General features: G+C 37.0%; 2 protein-coding genes and 1 long non-coding RNA gene across 3 annotated transcripts; 1 reads left to right on the top strand and 2 right to left on the bottom strand.

Moving 5' to 3' along the window:
* Window positions 1-39: 39 nt before the first annotated feature.
* Window positions 40-911, top strand: LOC121992001. The gene is made up of 2 exons (XR_006114787.1): window positions 40-549; window positions 697-911. It is a non-coding gene; the product is annotated as an uncharacterized LOC121992001 (long non-coding RNA).
* A 3,835-nt stretch (window positions 912-4,746) lies between these two features.
* On the bottom strand, window positions 4,747-6,709 carry LOC121992000 (patatin-like protein 3). Its single transcript, XM_042546098.1, has 3 exons — window positions 5,612-6,709; window positions 5,355-5,417; window positions 4,747-5,261 (listed from the first exon to the last, which is right to left on the bottom strand). Exons 1-3 carry the CDS (start codon window positions 6,530-6,532, stop codon window positions 4,968-4,970), a joined length of 1,278 nt encoding a protein of 425 aa, XP_042402032.1. The 5' UTR covers window positions 6,533-6,709; the 3' UTR covers window positions 4,747-4,967.
* A 1,198-nt stretch (window positions 6,710-7,907) lies between these two features.
* On the bottom strand, window positions 7,908-13,409 carry LOC121990763 (single myb histone 6-like). The gene is made up of 5 exons (XM_042544837.1): window positions 13,213-13,409; window positions 12,549-12,633; window positions 11,300-11,383; window positions 8,989-9,321; window positions 7,908-8,074 (listed from the first exon to the last, which is right to left on the bottom strand). Exons 1-5 carry the CDS (start codon window positions 13,407-13,409, stop codon window positions 8,060-8,062), a joined length of 714 nt encoding a protein of 237 aa, XP_042400771.1. The 3' UTR covers window positions 7,908-8,059.
* Between the last annotated feature and the right edge of the window lie 6,020 nt (window positions 13,410-19,429).

Genomic DNA, 19,429 nt, shown 5'->3' with positions numbered 1-19,429 from the left:
AGTTGTGATCACGTTCTAATTTTAATGAGGTTATGCAGTGGTATATTGGCTGGAAGTGCCTCCTCCATGCAAAATTACTTTCCAATGAGAGGATTCGTTTCCTTCTAAGTTTGGGCTTGGATATGATGAACCAAGCTGTAGAAGGCATGGAAGTGGTTCAACCTGGTGCTAGAGAGAATGCCAGCTTTCTGAGAACGACAGAAAAGAGGCAATTTGAAGCGCAGCAGCAGGCTCCAGCTTATGACTCAGTCATGTGAATGGTGTTGGTGGAGTTCATAAAATGAGCTTCAAGGAATCCATTGAAGCTTATGCAATGGAGCAAGGCTTGCTGTTCATGCCAAAAGTTGATAGATACTACAATGGTCTTCCAGTGTATGGATTTGGCAACATAAGTATTTGCATAGATTCAGTGAAGAAACTGCTTTATGCCCAAGTCAATGAGGGCACTGAACACTGGAGTGCTGTGTCGCTCAGACGGTTAGTGGAGATGCCCAGAATGCACACGACATTGAACATTGACCTCCCGATGCTTTAGTGGCTCTTGATGAGGTAAATTCTTTCATTTATTCTTCTTGTAGCCTTTCTTTTCTAATAATTATTGGTTGTTCATCATTTCTGAAGTGGAATTTTGTTACTTGTTTATACACCTTCTGATTATTGTTTTACATGATATATATTTTTGTGGGTGACCTGTAGAATTCAGTTAGCTATAATTTTCCGCGTGCTGATGCATTTTCAACCACATGAACATACAAATTAGCAGCGGATGGGGAATTTGCGGTCTTTAAATTTCCACCATATCTGTATAATGGATGCTGAATCCATTAACAACTCCTTTTGTTGTAAAGTTTTTTGTTTGAATCTTTTCATTTCAAGGAAAATCACATACAGAATGTGCTGCCTTTCATCTCCGATTGCAGTTGTTTTTCGACAGGTGGTTATCTCTCAATGAATCTAGGAAAATCACATAATCTCTTCGCCCAATTTTGTCTTTCCTCTACTGATATCTCCTAGAGTTTAATCCCAAACATCTCATAGATCTTCACCCCCTTTTAATCCAGATTTTCGCCCTCATGCCCAGAATAGTCATTTCACACCTTGACAGTTGTACAAAGATGCAAACCTGCAATGGAATCTCTATTGATGTTTAAGACATGTACAAATATTGAGTTTACTTAAGTTGGGAAGCTTTAAACCGTTTGTATTCTAAATGCCATGCATCTTCATTTATCTATACTTCTGCATATATGAGTGGTCTTGTATGATTTGGTATGCTTAATTTGCCCCTTTTGGGGCATATGGCCTCATTATCTTGAGAATCTTCATGTAAATTTTCAACCTCAGCATTGTGATAGCATGCTAATTTTCAGAATGGGAAAAGAATTTTTTGCCTTCTTGAGCATGCAGCGAAATAGATGGCAGTGATGAAAGACTCATGAACATATTTATGTGATACTCTTCAAAAGATATTTGTATTTTGGTGTTCTTAGTGCGAGGTTCATCCTTAGGTGTTCTTTAGTGTCATGTTTTTTTGCCGTCCTCCGACCTCAGTGCTCCTTTTGCCAGCAGCAACATGGATTTTAGAGACTTGCGGTACTGGGTGCCGTCCACCTTAAGGTCCAACAAAAAAAAAACAAAATCTAGCTGGTTTTTGATATATGCACAAATAATTCAACAGATTGAGTATTTTTTACTCAACTATAATTACTTTTCAGAAAACAAAGATAAAGCCCTAAAAGGCTTCTTCTTGATCTTGTAAAAAAAAAACTCGATAATTGTTCTGTCTTATAAATTCTCAAATGTAAAATGTAAGGTTATTTGTTCATTCCAAAAACCTAAGTGCCCTTAAATTGCATTAATATTACAGTCAGACTCACACTGAGAGAGAGAGAGAGTTGAGTGGCCCACCTCATAATTGAAACTTGTCCAGAGTTGCAGGAAAGAATCATCAAAAGAAAAGTTGTCCCCAAATTCTCACTCATAAATCTTATGCTTCAATTCAAACTTAATAGTGGGAAAGCACTAGAATAGCATGCTTAATGACCTTTATTTTTCATGTGTAAAGTGAGAAAGCATGGAAGAAGCTTCAGAGTAGTGGTGGTGGGAAAATTTAATAACCTCAGAAAAACATAGAATTTGTTCAAAAAATACCTGATAATTATGCCATCACCATTGCACTGAATGAAGCTGAAGAATAATAATCTCCATCATCAAGCCATAATTTGGTCCTTGTGCCTGCACAGAGATAATAGCAGCTGCAAATCTTCATCATAAGCAAGAGAAAGATGCAGAAGAGATGATTAAGTGATAAGTTTGAGAAGAATTCTCATTCCAGACATTTTTTAGGACCACTGAAATTTTGTGCTTTTTTTTTTCAAAGTGTAAAAGGTAGTGTATTCTAGTTCCTGCAGCTAAAAAACTTCAACACCAGAATTCAAACAATCATGCCCTTTTTAGCTGCAAAAATCAGAGGCCCAATAAGCTTTAGCTCAAAGAAAAGGTTTTGCAGTCTCTTGCTGGCTTAAATATTTAAGACACTCGCAGCTTTCATTTGCATAAAGTTATCAAAGTTCAAGTATATGTTTTCTGTTTCTGTGCTACTTTATTCTCTCTCCAAGTGATGTTTGTTTTAAATGAAGTTAAAGTTTATGCACGCAACAGAGAGAAATGAAATCATTGCAAAGTTCACTGCAGGCAGAAGTTAACAGAATAGATTGTGTAAAACTAGTTCTCAAATGGAAGAAGAAACCTTGTCATAGGACAGCAAGTGTATATCCTTATTTAAGATTTTCTTCCATAATTGTAATCTAATTTAGCTTTGACTATTGGTTTCACATGCCAAGTCTATTAGATAGTCGTGCACAAGTTCAATATAATATCAACCACCCTTGTTTGACTCACTGATCAATAGTCATAACATGCACAAGCATCAAAATTCTTTTCTTTTCTTTTTTCATGTTGAAGTTGAATAGCTCTTGTTCATTAAATTAGAACCTAGATCTAGAGACATCCGCTTGAGCTATGAGAATGATACTTGCTTAAGCAACTCAATCACTGTCTTAGACTCATCCTCAGGATAAGGGAAGCAGACGGAGAAGCCTTACCTGCTCATATGCTTCCAAATAATGTGTCAGCTGCAGTCACAGTAAGTTGCCCTTATTCCAAGATGCTATCCTGGTAAAATCATTCAGCAACGAAGCTGACCCATGGAACAAAACAAAGGTACATGCAATCCCTCCAATTGCATTGGATCACACAAATATACATAAATATATCAGTCGTTTATAGGTGCAGTTATTAGCTGTGGAATCTTAAAGAATAATATTTTAGTTGTGTGATATACTGTGTTGAGATGCTATCAGGCCTATTTCAATGTAAAACTTTTAGAGTGGTCATCCATTCCTAAGCTTATCTATTGTTACCTGCTAGCTGTCTCACCAAACAAGCTAGAAACCTAGTAAGTTATTATTTGATGGACAGCCAATGTAGTTGACTGAAATCCATGGCCAGTGGATCAAAAATAGTCAGCTAGGATATTCTTTCTTTGAGAGATTAAAACTCCACTCTATTTAAAGCAGAGATATAAGGATATTTTTATTCATTTATCAACTGTGTACCACATACTTCAATTCTCTGCCCCCACACCATTAATTACTAGGGAACAAGTTTGATGATGCCACAGGCACAGCCTATGAACTTGCTTGCCCATGAAACGTTAAATAAAAAGAGTGGCTTTCCTTTGCTAGTTACTAGGTAGAGGACCCATTCATCATGTGGGAGCCAACCACACCAAGTTGTCTTCTTCAATAATCTTTCAGTACGGTCCTTGTACCATGCATTTTTCACTCTCAATTACCGATCTAGAATCACTCTTCATTACTTGTACCCTAACGAAGAAACAAGCACAAGGGCAAGAACAAGAATAGTAAGGCCTTTATGGACATTTGCCACATGTTTTTGCTTTTAGGTCATCAATGAAGAAAAAACTAGGACAGATTTCCTCCAATATTAGTTCATTGACAATGAAATGTAGAGAGAGAGAGAGAGAGATGCTACACCCCCTTATATCAGAGGCGGTGTCCATGTCTGAGGGGGTGGAGAGCCCAGATAGAAATCTAAATCTACCAAAAGTGAGTAAGAGTAGTAAATCAATCGAAATCTACCAATGGGTGCAGTTTACTGGATGTCTGTTGTTTGCTGCACGAGCTGGTTATCTACTTTTGGATTATATTTATGGGAATGCCAATGTTTGTTCATCAACCACGAGAAGGCAACATGACTAACTGAAGACACAGGAAGTGTGACAAAAACTAAACTATCTACCACGTCCTTCTCTCTAGTTGGTAGTGACGAGTGAACAGTGCTTGCTGAATTGAATGATGACGGCCATTTGCATAGCATTAGTTTTGTGTTTATTTTGCCATCACGTGGCAAAAGGCGAAATCGCTCGCCCCCAGCGCTCCCGCCGCACCCGACCCAAGGTCATCACGAGGGAGGTAAATCATAACATCCTGACCGAGCATGTGTCAGGTGGGGTGAGTTGCACAGGGATCGGGGATTTACACCCCGACTACCCCGAGTTTCGACCCCACGACCTCATGTGACAAACATTCCATCACATATCAACTCGGATGACCTATGGGGTTATTTATTTTGTCATCATGACTCATGAGGTGATAGAAGCTCATTATAATTCTCACAATTAAACTTGTGTGTGTCTTGACTAGTAATGTAACCTGTAGTATGTTAAAGAAAGACTGAGAGCCAGAGGTTGATTACTACCATCAAGTCCGAAATGAAACAAGATGTCAAATATGGTGGTGACGTTTAAGTGTAATTCAACCGGAAAGCTTGAGCTGGCCTACCTTAGAAAACCCCAAATGTGCCAGAGAAATTGCACACGAGCAGTGCTTGCTCCCTTATTCCCCTAAACCGTCTAAGTTCTAAGGTGCTTTCAACGGCGGTGATCAGGAAGCTGACGACCTTGACGTGGCCGTGACGACGGAGGAGGTGCTCGGCGTTATGACCTGCTGCTTCAGCGTAACTACAGGAACCAAGCTCTTCTTCCTCTTCTCGTCCTCCTTGATCAGCTCGCCGGCGAACCACTCCAGCTTCTCACAGTTTGTTTGCTCCGATACCTTCTTCCCTCGGAACAACAACGATTCGACGTTCCTCTGCGACAACTTCTCCTCTAAACAATGCATCAAACATTTAAGATCGCTTGTTTTTGGAACAGAATTGCTCGACCCAAACCCGATGTCCTGACATAATTATCAAAAGAAATATATATATAGATATCATAAAAGAATGGTAAACGAACAAAGACGATACTTTTATTCAGAGAGAATTATTACCTGAATCCGTACGTAATTATTCATTCGATTCTGTTCAAATGCCATTGCAATTGCTTGGTCCACCTGAAACAATTTGCAGGTATCGTGAGTAAGTATGGACGGACGGACGGACGGATTTCAGCCACGTAGGAAAAAAAGGAACAAACCGACATTATTATCAGTTTTTGCAGTCGCGAAATAGGGAATAAATGAAATGAGTTTTAAAAATTTGCTGAAAATGCCAGCTGGATATAGGGCAGGAGGTTTAGGTTTCTGACCATGTCGGCCGTGCCGTCGACTGCGATCCTCACGAGGTCGGCCGTCGGTTTCGCCGGCCGCTTGGGTGGCTTCTGAGGGGCGGAGAAGTTGGTTCCTAAGGAAAGAACTATGAGATCGTCCACCCCGACGGCGAAGGGGAACTCCTGTTTGTTGTTGAGCACGTGCGTGATGGCCGACGCGGCCGGGTTCCCCATCGCGACGCCGCCTCCGACGGCCGCGATCCGCGTGCGCCCATCGGTGGAGCGAATATCCACCGCGGAGGACGCCGGGTCCGCGCACGTGGCGGCGCAGACCTCCCGGATGCGGAAGTCGTAGCCGTCCGCCTCCATCGCGTCGGCCCTGGAGAAGAGGAAGGCGGCACCGGTGGCGAGGTCGTAGCACGGGATGAGCACCGGCTTTACGGTGTCTCTCAGCGTCGCGTCGCCGAACACCCGCCGGAGCCTCCGCCAAGGTCTCCGCTGGAGCAGCCGCTCAAGCACGCTCCCCCCTTGGCCGGATCCGAACGACGAGCGGCGACTCCAGGTCGCGAGGAGCCGTAGCGCCTCGTCGGCGGCGAAGAGAGGCCGGCCATCGGGGCCCCTGGAGAAAAGCATTGCGGCGAGGACGCCTCCTGCGCCCGATCCGGCGGCGACGTCGAAGAAATCGGCGACACGAGCGGAAGGATTGCCGGAACGGCGTTGGAGGTAGGACTCCAGGCGGGCGAGGCAGGCGGCGGAAAGTAGCGCGTCGGAGGGGCGTCCACCGCCGTCGATGGATAGAATGCAGACCCTACCTCCGGGCCCAGCTGCGAGGGGAAGGGATCCAGCTAGGGAAGCAGAGGAGAGGAGGGAAGGTTGGGAAGAGTCGTCGTAGCCGAAGAGGAACTTGCTCTCGAGGATAGAGAATATCTCGTAGCTCAGCCTGTCTACGTCCACGGCCATTGCAGACGGAGGAGCGGTGGCTGACCGCTGGCCGCCGGGGCAGTGGAGGAAGACGGCGAACACCCGCGGCTTCGAGCTCTAAATAAAGCCGTCGAGGCCGCGCAAGTTAGCACACTCTCGTGCCGCGAGGCAGCGAGCGAGGCGACGGGAGCCGAAGGATGCGAATCGTGATGGACGGCCGGACGGATGATTTACGGTCAGGATCGATCGCACGACTCATTTTTCTTTTCATTTTGACCCTCTACTTTATTTACTTGTATTTTACTCATCGTAGATCGGAATTTACTTTTTACCCTAACAATTCATAAAAAATAACAATAAAATCATCCTCTTAACGTGCAAATCATCATAACACTGTATTGATGGATCATCAATTATGAATACTTTTTCGATCTTAACGATCGATAAAAAAATTTCATGAAATTAAACTGATCAACATAAGCTGAATAGTGATACCAACTAAATAAAAAAAATAAAGTAAATCATAATTCTAATTAAAAAGTATTAAATACCTTAATAATTTATTAATATGAAATGCTCGACAATTTTTTATTGGTTATTTAAATACTCTACGAAGAATATAGAATTTTAGTTACTTCTATTTGAAATTATATCCTCTCGGAAATCGCCTTTTGTGAAAATCATTATTATTTATTAACTTGTTTGGTTAATTTTGAAATTTTCAACTTTGCACTATTCATAATTTTTTCATATATATATTAGGATTATCATTGGCTTCCTTTCTTGTATTTGTATATTTTATTATTCTTTAAATGATATTTATATTTTTTTTTTTCACATTGAGAAAGCAGTTAGTTAATTTTTTATCACGATATTTTACCTTTCACATTAATTTTGACCTTTACAATGGTACGTTTACATTTATTTACATTAAAAAAGTACGTAACTAACCTTTACCTAAACTTGATGCTTTTCAGGTCCTTTTTTCCTCTTGCCAAATTTGATGATGATCCAAATTTGTTCGTCTTTAAAAAGTAAAATTAAATTTTTACCTAAAATTATTAATATCACATCAGCACTGACAAGATTATGATTTAGTTTCTGCGAATTACCAAATTCTGGAAGCTTTGCAACTTGAATCCACATGATTTCCAGGCTCTTGGCTGAAGAGGATAGCACATGCTCTCTGTTTACAAATTTCCACAGCTGTGCTAAACAAAGAACCGAAAAACATAGGAAGTTATGGCCACCTCATAACCGAAAACAGCAAAAAGAGCAAGAGCAGTTGGAAACAAGTATTTCTATGATCTGAAGACAAGATGCTCCATGACATTTCTGTCTGTAACCCAAAGGCACCAAGTTTGTGTTTTTTTCCTGGAAGAATGATGCAGCAAGGGCAATGCAACTGCGATCATGACACGAAACAACAAGTTTTTCCACGATGAAAATGAGGATTTTCATTGTTTGATCTATACATAACCATAACATGTATCTACAAGAATGACAACTAGGAAGAGATGTATATCACCAAGTTGGTCGCACAAAACAGCTCAAGCTAGTCGCTTCTCAAACGCGAACCATCTGCACATATGTGAGAGATATGAGAATACCTCAAACAGTTGATGACAAGAAAATAGCCAATAGTGAAAAAGAACTAGCGTTAACAAAGCAGATATCACTTTCAAATAATTTTTGGAAAAAAAGACAGATGATACAGTAGATCATGCTGTTGACTACAATAAGCAATGGAAAATACTTGTATCCAGACGATACGATAACATCAATTGGTAACTGGTTAGGATACAAGAGAAAGTCTTCAAAAAATCATCATCTGACAATAAACGCCAGTCTTGAATATTTATTCATGGGAAATAAAATACTTGTATGTTTATATTCAGTGTTCAACCACGGCTACTGTTGCAACCATAATCATCAAAGGTGACGCATCCATGGACGCTTACTCAAGCTTTATATCTGTCTTTTGCAGGAAGCGTCACTTGCATATTCTACAAGATATGAAGGGGGATACATTGTACGGATCTTTTTCTTGAGAAATAATATTTAAAATAAGAAAAAGAAATTATTGAGATAATATACATATTGATTAAAGATGACTAATCGATTGCACTAAGAATAGTTGACTTTGTTAGGAAGGGGTGAGAAGTAGATAAATGCCAAAGAGAGCACTTGCCATTACAATAAAAATGATTAAATTAATTTGAATATTAATATTGTTTAGCATAGAGCTAGCTGTGACCGGCATGATTTGAAGATGATGGCGACGGCCTGGAAATTTTGACCATTTGGATTCTGAGGTAAATCACACAAAAGAAGGAATTTTCCCTCCCTCCCTCCCTCCCAGGTAAGGGTATAAGGAAATCCACATTTATCAATTGCAGGAAAAGAAGGTTTTCCTTTTGCTGGGTGGGGGCAGAGGCAGAGGCCTAAGAATAGTAGAAGTAGGATGACAGATTCATAAAACACTAAACACTTACTTGCTTATGAACATTGCGGTTCTTCAGAGTCAACATTGCTGCCTCTGCGAAGGCTTGAGCTGCTTCTGCATCGGCTTCAGCAGCTTCTGCTTCCCTTGCTGCTGCTTCAGCTTCTGCCATCGCTGCTTCTGCCTCTGCAACTGCTCGAGCAGCAACAGCAGCAGCTTCCTGAGCCGACATATTTCGCATTTCTGCTAATTCAGCATCTATTTGAGATTTCGTGAGGGGTTTGATTTTGGCTCTAGGTTCCTCTTGTTGTCCTTCAACAAGAAATTTGGAGCTTTTCTCCTTTGAATAAGCAGAAGTTGGTGTTATTCTATATTTGTGCTTCACCTAAAGGTAGGGAACAAACTGTTAATACAATGTTGTCAGGTTAGACATTGCCTATAAGACAAATTACAAAAAAAACTAATGGGGTATCTTGAATAAAAGTTATGCTGACAACATTTGTCATACATTTTCATATGATAAAATTGAAATTGAAAATTGTGAAGTGCATTTATCTTGTTAGAATCCATGGCCATCAGACATTGTAGTGCGTAGACTGAGATAGGTGGCAGCTTGAAAGATTAACGAGGCAATTACCTTACATTAGCAAAAAGAATTCAATTAATTAACATCATTGCAGTTTATATGTTATCTCTGTAACAAACATAGTAAATATTATCATATGTAGGTTCACCTGCTGAAGCACTAATAGTGCAAGGGTTTCTAAGATCTGAACGATGTCCCATCAAAATCACCATCAAATCGTGTTTGTGGGTTGGCCATGCGGTTTATTTATCCCTCCATGGAGTTCTATGTAAGGCTATACTACTATAGTAATATTTAAATCAATTAAATTATTTTGTATTATATCTAACATTACTCATCTTGTTATTACAGAATATATATAGCAGATGAATCCACATTTTAAAAAAAACACTAATAAAGATGCTAAACAAGACATCAACGACACTAGTGTAGCAGTTTAAAGCTTCCCAGAAGCTTTGATAGTGCGGTGTTAAAGACAACAACTTGATTTGTCCTTTGATATACTCTTCTTCCTTAGTTTTCCTTCGAATTGAAAATAATACAGAATTATGAAGTTTGCAAACATGGATAAATATATGAAAATTGCATAGAAAAATAGAAGATATTGTTCCAAAATCTATCCTTGAAATATATATATATATATATATATAAGAGGGAAAGAGAGAGTAAAAGAAAGAGAGAGAGAGTAAAAGTCTGATATTATTCCACAGAACCAGAAGAAAAAAAATGCAAGAGTAAATCTCCAACATCAAGATACTAGAAAAGAGAAAGTGACTAGCCCATATTCTAAGGTGTTTATGAAAGGCGCAATCAATCAAGAGAATAGATAAAAGTATTGCAAAAAAGTGAGATTAAAATTCCAACATCATCATAGGAGAAAAGAAAGTTAAGGCAAAAGAATAAATTTCAAGTCATTTTATTTGGGACATAAATGATCATAGTTTTTATAACCAACATAGATCATTGGCTAGATAAGAGCTTGTTTATATTCAATATAAAGCAATATATTAAAGTGTAATACTAGTGAATTCAGCTTGTTGATGTTTGTTAAAATGGTTCGTGAAATGTCTATGAACAAAATTATTTACAAACTTGTCTAATGCTCGATTATGATATTACTTCTTTAGTTTTTAAAATCCAAACTTATAAAGAATATAATATGTGTGCGTATTTATAAATCTCTTAATATCTATTTCTTTCTATCTTACAAAATGTAGAGTTTCAAATGATCTATAACATTTTAAAAATGAGTGATAATAGAGATTTTATTTATTGGATAAATTAGAAGCATGACAATATCCATACTTGAGCTAGACCTTGGCTCAATATTTATAAGGTTTTCAATAAAGAAGGCTTTAGCAAGCTTCATAAAATAAACAAACAAGCTTGACATCATCAAGGTTGGCTCAACTCGGCTTACTTACAACCCTCATTTTACTTCAAAAAAGAGTAATTTTAGATGGATAAAGAGATGACATGGAAGTAGGAGAGTCATTTTGGGTGACTATTGTTTGAGATGGTGTATGATTCTCTTCTTACCCATTATACAAGCCAAAAAAAATCGAGAGAAAGTAAGACCCCGCAGCTGGTCTGATTTGAAGAAAATATTGAAGACAGGCTAAAGTGAAAATCAATTGGTCATTTGCAATTTATATAGATTCAGCAGTAGAGAATCACAACTTAAAACTGCTATCTATAAGTTTGGCAATCCTCAAATAGCCTACAATCAAGTATTGATAGAAAATATTGTTGCATGACATAAATTAGCCGATACTACCTTGATCAATCTCCTAGATGCAGTCAAAGCCTTCAACTTTTCTGATAGCAACTCTTTAAAATCAGCTGGAGGACAGTACTGATCCTAGATGAGCCAGATCGAAAATAAAAATATATCAGCCATTGAAGGATGACAATATAAGATGCAAGAAGAAAACAATAACAAGTTGCCCAAAAGGTCACTAATTTGAATTTGGAGAAAAATTTATGGCTTCTATTAAAATTTTAGTTTTAAAATTTTAACAAGATTGTTTAGTTTTTAAGTTATTTTAAATCTTCAAAGTTTGTTATGATTTTTAGAGATAATTTGGGTATTTTTATACGACTTGGTCATATTATGAGTCTATAATGTAATAAGCATTCTACGATTCCTGATATTTTCCCTCTTTGTTCTCTGCGCATCAGTTAGCCTCACTAGGAGACGATTTCCTAATTGGTTCCAATCCCAAGAAGTTGTTGCAGCCAATCTAATTCCTCTAGCATTAACAATGTAAAATTCATGCTTTTGATAAGCAGGAACAGTTTTGAATAAGATGAACTAGTGGATCTTAATTTTAATGCCAGCTCATAGTAGGAATTACAGTAAATGATGAAGCTTTAAAGGAAACATTTTTAAAACATACATCTTAATTCATGCTCAGAGAACATTTTTAAAAGCTTTAAGAAAGTCTTCAATCATCTAAGAGCGTAAACTAAGCATATGTAGAGATAGGACAAAGTTCACAATCAGAAATAAAAGAAAAACATACAAAACTTTAAAGGAAATGATCAAACTAACTCCAACACTTGAGAACTGATGATAAAAATCATTATAAAGGTCACCAGAAAAGGCTAAAACTTGTAAAAGAAAATTAACATTGTTGAGTATGGTCAAAAATAATTTTTAGCCACATATTATCACAGAAGAGTCTTCATTATTCAAAATTAAAACAGAAGAGAACAAACTAAAAAGCTTATGTAGGTTAGAAGACAAGGAGAAACTACACAAGCATGCTTAACTCAAGAAAATAAGTAAATATCAAATAACCACAAAGAAATAGATCCTGACTTGGATTGTGACACGTCTAGGAAAAGTTAATATTTATTAAATATAGTTGAATGATAACTGTGACACGAATAGGGAAAAGATACATAAACCATTGAAGAAAATATAAGTATGGCATGTGAATGGACAAAAAAAACTTTAGAAGCAACAGTCTTTATCATATGGACTAGATGTATCTCCTTTTAAACGAAGGGATGAGAAAAACCTCAATATACGAAGAAATAGCTGTCTTGTTTGATCCAGTGGGCTCCTTTAAGTTGATTATAGCTTCCAGTATGAGGTTGTCTAGCCTGCATATTACGAGAAAGATCCAATTAAGTAGCTAAGAATTTTTATAAAAAAAAAACAAATGGAGGCAGATATTCACTTATACAAGTAATATAGATTGCATATCACACCTTTTTTAAAAAAATACACCTTATAGTTAAAATATGCACAAAATAAGTATTATTAGTTGAAAGTGTTAGATAAGGTAAACCAAATTTCAAACTGACATAAACTTTCCAAAGACAACACTCAATAATCCCAAGCAATGCTAAAGAATGTTAAATCAACACACTTTTCATGGATTTTTTACATTCTAAGAGCACCGTATTCCTTCCCACTGACTTATTCTGCTGGAGGACAAAATTGTTTATCAGAAATTATGCATTTTCTTTATTGTATGGTATTTGTGGATAATTATGCTTGATCCCCATTTATCTAAACTGAGTGAAAATTTACTGCTTGACTCATGTATCCATTGCAAGATAGATCCAACTTTTATCTACTTATATCTTTTGTTAGAAATGAGAACGCAAACAAATTATATATCTTGCTAGAATTTATTAGTACTGAACAAAAATTTGTAAAGCAATAACCAAAGCAACCTGGAGATGGACTTTTTCTGAGAGGAAATTTGAGGAGGCTCACTATACGCTGCAAGAGGCTCCACATCAAGAACTTCATTTTCAATATCCTTAACTACAACCATTGATGTACCATCATGCTTGGTGGTTTGTCGACTGTTTTTCAAGGCAATCCTGGCTTTTTCACGAGATCCCAATCCATGTGCAGTCACACTCATGTTTGAGGAAATAAGAAGGTTAACTCAATAAAGAAAATATTAAATCATATAATATTAAACTTACGATGAGTGGCTCTCTACCAAATCGTTAGGAGGAAATCGAGGGTAGGAGGCTTTGAGTATACGTAGGATTATAGAATCAGAATGTTTTAGATTATTTTTTTTAAAAAAAATTATTTGCAAAATTTTGTTTGCCCCCGAACTTTGATATTTTTAGAAATGGTCCCTCAAGTTTTGAAGTTGTTCTAACATTTCTTACTTTTTTAAATTTGAACTAAGATCTCCTCTTAGGTTATGACGAAATCTTAGAGTTGTTTCGGCTTGGCGTTTGCATCTCAAGTTCATTTAGCTTCATCAAATTAATGACTATAAGTGAGTAAAAATTTGATACAACCAAATTAATTGAACTGAAGTGAATCGATGGAATTTAGAAATTTGGTCCAATTAATTTGAGTTTTTTTTTTAAAAAAATAGATTTGATTTTTAGTTAATTCGGTTGAATTTTATTTTTAAAATCATAATTCAATTAAATCAAATAAAGATATAAATTTGATTATATTTTATTTTAAAATATAATTAATTAAATAAATTTTAAATTTGATTAATTTAATTTTAAAATTTCTATTGATTCAGCTAATTTGATTCAATTGATTTAAAATTTTTTAATTTATACGATTCAATTTTAATCGAATACTCAATCCTAATGGCTTTGAATGACTTGTGATAGATAATAAAAAGGTGAAGTTAGAACCATATAGTACTAAACTTGGGACAATCGATTTGGCCCCATAGAAATTTTCTACTACTCACCAAAATAAATCAGGAAACACATCTATCCAAAAGCATCACATAGTTACGCATCCCATTTGGTAAAAAAAAATCTATAAAAATACGTCATAGATAGAGATCGAACATTAGATTGTTAGATGATAACTTCACGTAGGGTAGTCCTGGAGATAATAAAAGGTAAATAGAATGTTACATGTGAAAGGCACCTATGCAGTCAAATATTGTTCATTAAATCTTAACCACTTAGTCGCAAATGATCTAGATTAGATGGAGTTACATCTGTTGATTAGATCAGGAGCCTTCATATGAATTTGTGTGAAGACTCAAGGATGGTTTTATTCGCTTGGAAGGAAAACTATTTCAAAGTTCAAAGTCTCTGAGAGCAATGTAGAAGATAATAAATACTCTTTTTTCATTTCGATTCTTCCAATCAAATAAGTGCATATACAAGAGGGTTTCTTGTCTTACAAGAAATAATATTATAGTATATTCTAGATTACCTAAAATAGAATATTCTAAATTATACAGTTTCTATAATTTGAATATACAGCTTGCACTTTCTATATTCTATACTCCCCCTCAAGTTGGTGGATGGATGTCTATCATGCCCAACTTATCAATTGAGTTGTCAAACACTTTTTGAGATACCCCTTTAGTGAGAACATTAGCTAATTGCTTTTTTGAAATTATGAATGGAAAACTAATAACTTTTTTGTCAAGATTTTCTTTAATAAAATGGCGATCAACCTCCACATGCTTTGTTTGATCATGCTGAACTGGGTTATGTGCAATTTGAATAGCAGCTGTATTATCATAATGTAGATCCATAGGCCTTCGAAGCTTAAAACCCAATTCCTTCAAGACATTACGAATCCACAACATTTCACAAACTCCATGAGCCATACCTCGAAATTCGGCTCCTGCACTTGATCTGACAACAATTTTTTATTTTTTACTATGCCAAGTTACAAGGTTCCCACCCACAAAAGTGAAGTACCCTGATGTAGAGCGACTATCAGTTTTATCATCAGCCCAATCTACATCTGTGTATCCAACAACTTCCAATGTATCATTTTTTCTAAATAATAATCCTTTACCAGGTGTCATCTTCAGATATGTCAAAATACGAAAGATTGCATCCATATGCTCTTCACTCGGACAATATATAAACTGACTAACAATACTTACAGCGTAAGCAATATCAGGTCTCGTATGAGAAAGATAAATTAACCTTCCTACAAGACATTGATACCTCCCTTTATCGGTAGGAAATTGATCAGGGAGAATAGCAAATCCATGATTCACCTCAATAGGCGTCTCCATCGATTTATAGTCCAACATCCCTGTTTCAGTGAGTAGATCAAGAACATACTTCTTTTGTGAAAGTGAAATTCCTTCAATTGACCTTGCAACTTCAATACCCAGAAAATACTTCAATTGTCCCAGATCCTTCATTTCAAATTCCTTCGACAAATTTTTCTTCAAATCATTTATTTCTTTTGAATCATCTCCTGTAACGATCATGTCATCAACATACACAATTAGAGTTGTAATCTTACCATTCTTGTGTTTGATAAACAATGTATGGTCAGAATTGTTTTGTTTGTACCCAAAGGCTCTCATGGACTTCGAAAATCTTCCAAACCAAGCTCTGGGAGACTGTTTCAGGCCATACAAGGACTTCTTCAATTTACACACCTTACCAACTTCTCTTGTCTTATTCTTCATGTCAAGGGGCATATCCATGTACACTTCTTCCTCCAAATCTCCATTGAGAAATGCATTCTTCACATCAAGCTGGTGCAAAGGCCAATCTTTATTTGCTGCAAGTGAAATTAAAATTCGAACAGTATTGATCTTCGCTACAGGTGCAAAAATCTCCTCATAATCAATTCCATGGCACTGTATATACCCCTTGGCAACCAATCTTGCCTTGTATCTATCAATTGTTCCATCTGCATGAAACTTCACATTAAACACCCAACGACATCCTACAGTCTTCTTTCCAACATGCTTGTCTACTACCTCATGTAACATTCCTATGAAGAGCCTCTCATTCTTCATCATTGTTGTTGTCCATTTTGGATCCTTCAATGCATCCTGCACATTACTAGGAATAGATACAGTAGATAATTGATTAATAACAAGTGCATGTGACTTAGAAATCTATGGTGAGATATAAAGTTAGATATAGGGTATTTAGCTTGGGCTTTGGTGTCTGGTTCATATTGCTTTTTAGGAACTCCCTTAGTAACCCTTTGTGATTTCCTAGGTTCAACACTTTCTAACCTAGAAGACTTATTAAATATTAAAGGTACCTGAGGTGGATCATTCTGAGTAAGATCTTTAGTTATTGATGTAGAAGGGGGATGTCATGAATTTCATATACATCCTGATCATTTGTTTCTGTCTTATGAGGGAATTGATTGTCCGGAACCAAGTGATCAATTGTCTGCTCATCGAACTTGTTTATTTCTCGAGATAAGTCATTCTCTACTGCTACTGGGACAGTCTCAGCTATTGCAGGAACTTCAAATTGTTCCTCCAAGTATTCCAATTCTTCAAAGACATCAATATTAGAAATATGACAAGGATTCCCTTCACTGCCACCCTCCCCTTGGAGAGAAGACTTGGAAACTCTCCCTGCGTAATATGGCTCAGATTCATGAAATGAGACATCAAGAGAGATGTGTATTTTATTAGTGAGTGGATCGTAACATCTGTACCCTTTTTGGAACTCTGCATAACCCACAAAAAATACATTTCTTCTCACAAGGATCAAGTTTGCTTCGTTGTGATTTTGGTATGTGTACATAAGCGGTGCACCCAAACACTCGAGGCTCCAAATTAGGCATAAAAGGGATGGGCAAAAGTGTATGAAGCTTCTAATGAGGATTCTTGAACTCAATTACTCGTGAGGGAGTACGGTTAATAACATATGCTGCTGATTTCACTGCTTCACCCCAATATGATCGAGGTACATTCATACCAAATAGGGAAGCACGAACAATTTCTAACAACTGCCTGTTCTTCCGTTCCGCTAAACCATTCTGTTGAGGAGTACCATAATTGGAGGTTTAATGATGAATTCCATTCGATCGGCAAAACTCAGTCATAAGGCTATTCACAAACTCTCCATCATTGTCAGATTGAAAAACTCTGATGGATTGTTGGTACTGTGTCGCCACCATCTTGTAAAACTCAGTAAATATCCCAAATACATCACTCTTACATTTAAGTAATGACACTCAGGTCATGCGGGTGCAATCATCAATAAATGTTACATAATACTGAGCTCCATAAAATGAAGGAATTTTTGCAGGTCCTCAAACATCGAAGTGAATTTTTATAAATGGAATAGGATATCTATTAATATTTGGTGAATATGAAATACGTTGGCTTTTGGCCAATTCACAAATGTCACAATAAAATTCTGGTTCATTAACAACCGAAAACAAATGGGGCTATAACTTCTTAAGATAGCTAAAGGACAGATGTCCTAAACGGCGATGCCATAACCACACCATTTCCTTTGCATTATCGACCCTTATGACCTGATTAGCTTGTCCCAAAAGATGCTTGCAGTTCTCCCCTGTCTCAGTTAGATCCAAGTAGTACAATTTCCCTCTTCTAACACCATAACCAAGAATCTTTTGAGTCAGAATGTCCTGAAACACACAAAAAGATGGATAGAATGTCACAATACATGCAAGTTTTAGAATAATTTGACAAACAGACAATAGGTTATAAGATAAAGATAGAATAACTAAGACAAATTCGAGAGTTAGGGTATCAAATAACTCAATAGAACCTTCTCCGCTAACCATAGTTAGAGTACCATCAGCAGTAGAGACAGAATTTTAAAGGGAAGCTCTAAAATTTTTCACAAGGTTCGGGTTGTTTGTCATATGATTAGATGCACCTGAATCAATTATCCATGTACTATTCGAAATAACTGTATCATTCATACCTGATTGTGCTACATTAGCAGAAGCGCCATCAAGATGTTCATTCCCAATAGTAGCAATGGCCACCTTGCTGATATTCTTTCGTGGCTTCTTGGTGAAGTCCCACCAATCAGGATAACCAATCACTTCATAGCATCTCTCCTTGCTATGACCTAATTCTCCACAAACATTACACTTCTTATTTTTGTATGAATTTGATTTACCTATAGGACGACGAGAAGGAGGACCAGAAAAAATTGGCGGAGCAACTTCTCTTCTCTGAATAGAGAGAACAGAGGATTCAGTAGATACCGGACGTCCCATAGCTTGTTTCTCAGATTGCACCTTGCGGATGTAAGCATAGCTCTCCTCCAGGGAGAATTTAGGTTCCTTGCGTAGGATCTCTCCACACACCTGATCATATTCCGAATATAGTCCACTTAGAAACATATGAACACGCAATAGAGACAACATTGAAGTCTCATGGACTACAATTGCAACATCATTATTATGAGAGACCACCCTTTGATCGATCTCCTGGAACATGGTCACCAATTCGTTGAAGTACGTGGGAATAGGTTGACCATTCTGCCTTGCTTCAAAGCACTTCTTGTTCAATTCAAAGATTCAAGTTTCGTCAGAATCATCATAAAACATTTTCTCCACAGCTTCCGAAATATCTTTTGCAATAGGAAGATGAATATATCGATTCATAAGAGAGGTCTCCATGGAATCAATAAGCCAGCTTTTTACCTTTTCATTATCTGTGGCCCAAACTTCATATCCTGGAGAATTCATCTGGGGTTTAGATTTTTCGCCAGTTAAATAACCTATCTTTCCTTGTGCTCTAATATGCATCCGCATGAGGGGAGCCCATATGGTGTAGTTGGATTCATCCAACAAAATAGTTTTTGGAAACGTAGAGTTGTCTAGTTGGGTGTAGTGATGAATGACTTGTGAGGATGATTGAGTATCATCAATTACAGATCCGTCCATTAAGGAATTCAAATTTGAAATTCAAGGATTTGGGGATCAGGAAAAAGAAAAAAAGAGGGAAAAATTCAAAACAAGTTCAAACAATTGAACCTAGGATTTGGGGCTCTGTTACCATGTAGAAGGTAATACTATTTTTTTCATTTTGATTCTTCCCATCAAATGAGTACATATACAAGAGAATTTCTTGTCTTATAAGAAATAATATTATAGTATATTCTAGATTGCCTAAAATAGAATATTCTAAATTATACAACTTTTATAATTTGAATATACAACTTGCAGTTTCTA

This window comes from Zingiber officinale, chromosome 6B (assembly GCF_018446385.1).
Source record: "Zingiber officinale cultivar Zhangliang chromosome 6B, Zo_v1.1, whole genome shotgun sequence".
In the NCBI taxonomy this organism is placed as follows: Eukaryota; Viridiplantae; Streptophyta; class Magnoliopsida; order Zingiberales; family Zingiberaceae; genus Zingiber; species Zingiber officinale.
Note: the sequence above shows the minus strand (reverse complement) of the source record. Positions and strands in the feature narration are given on the sequence as shown.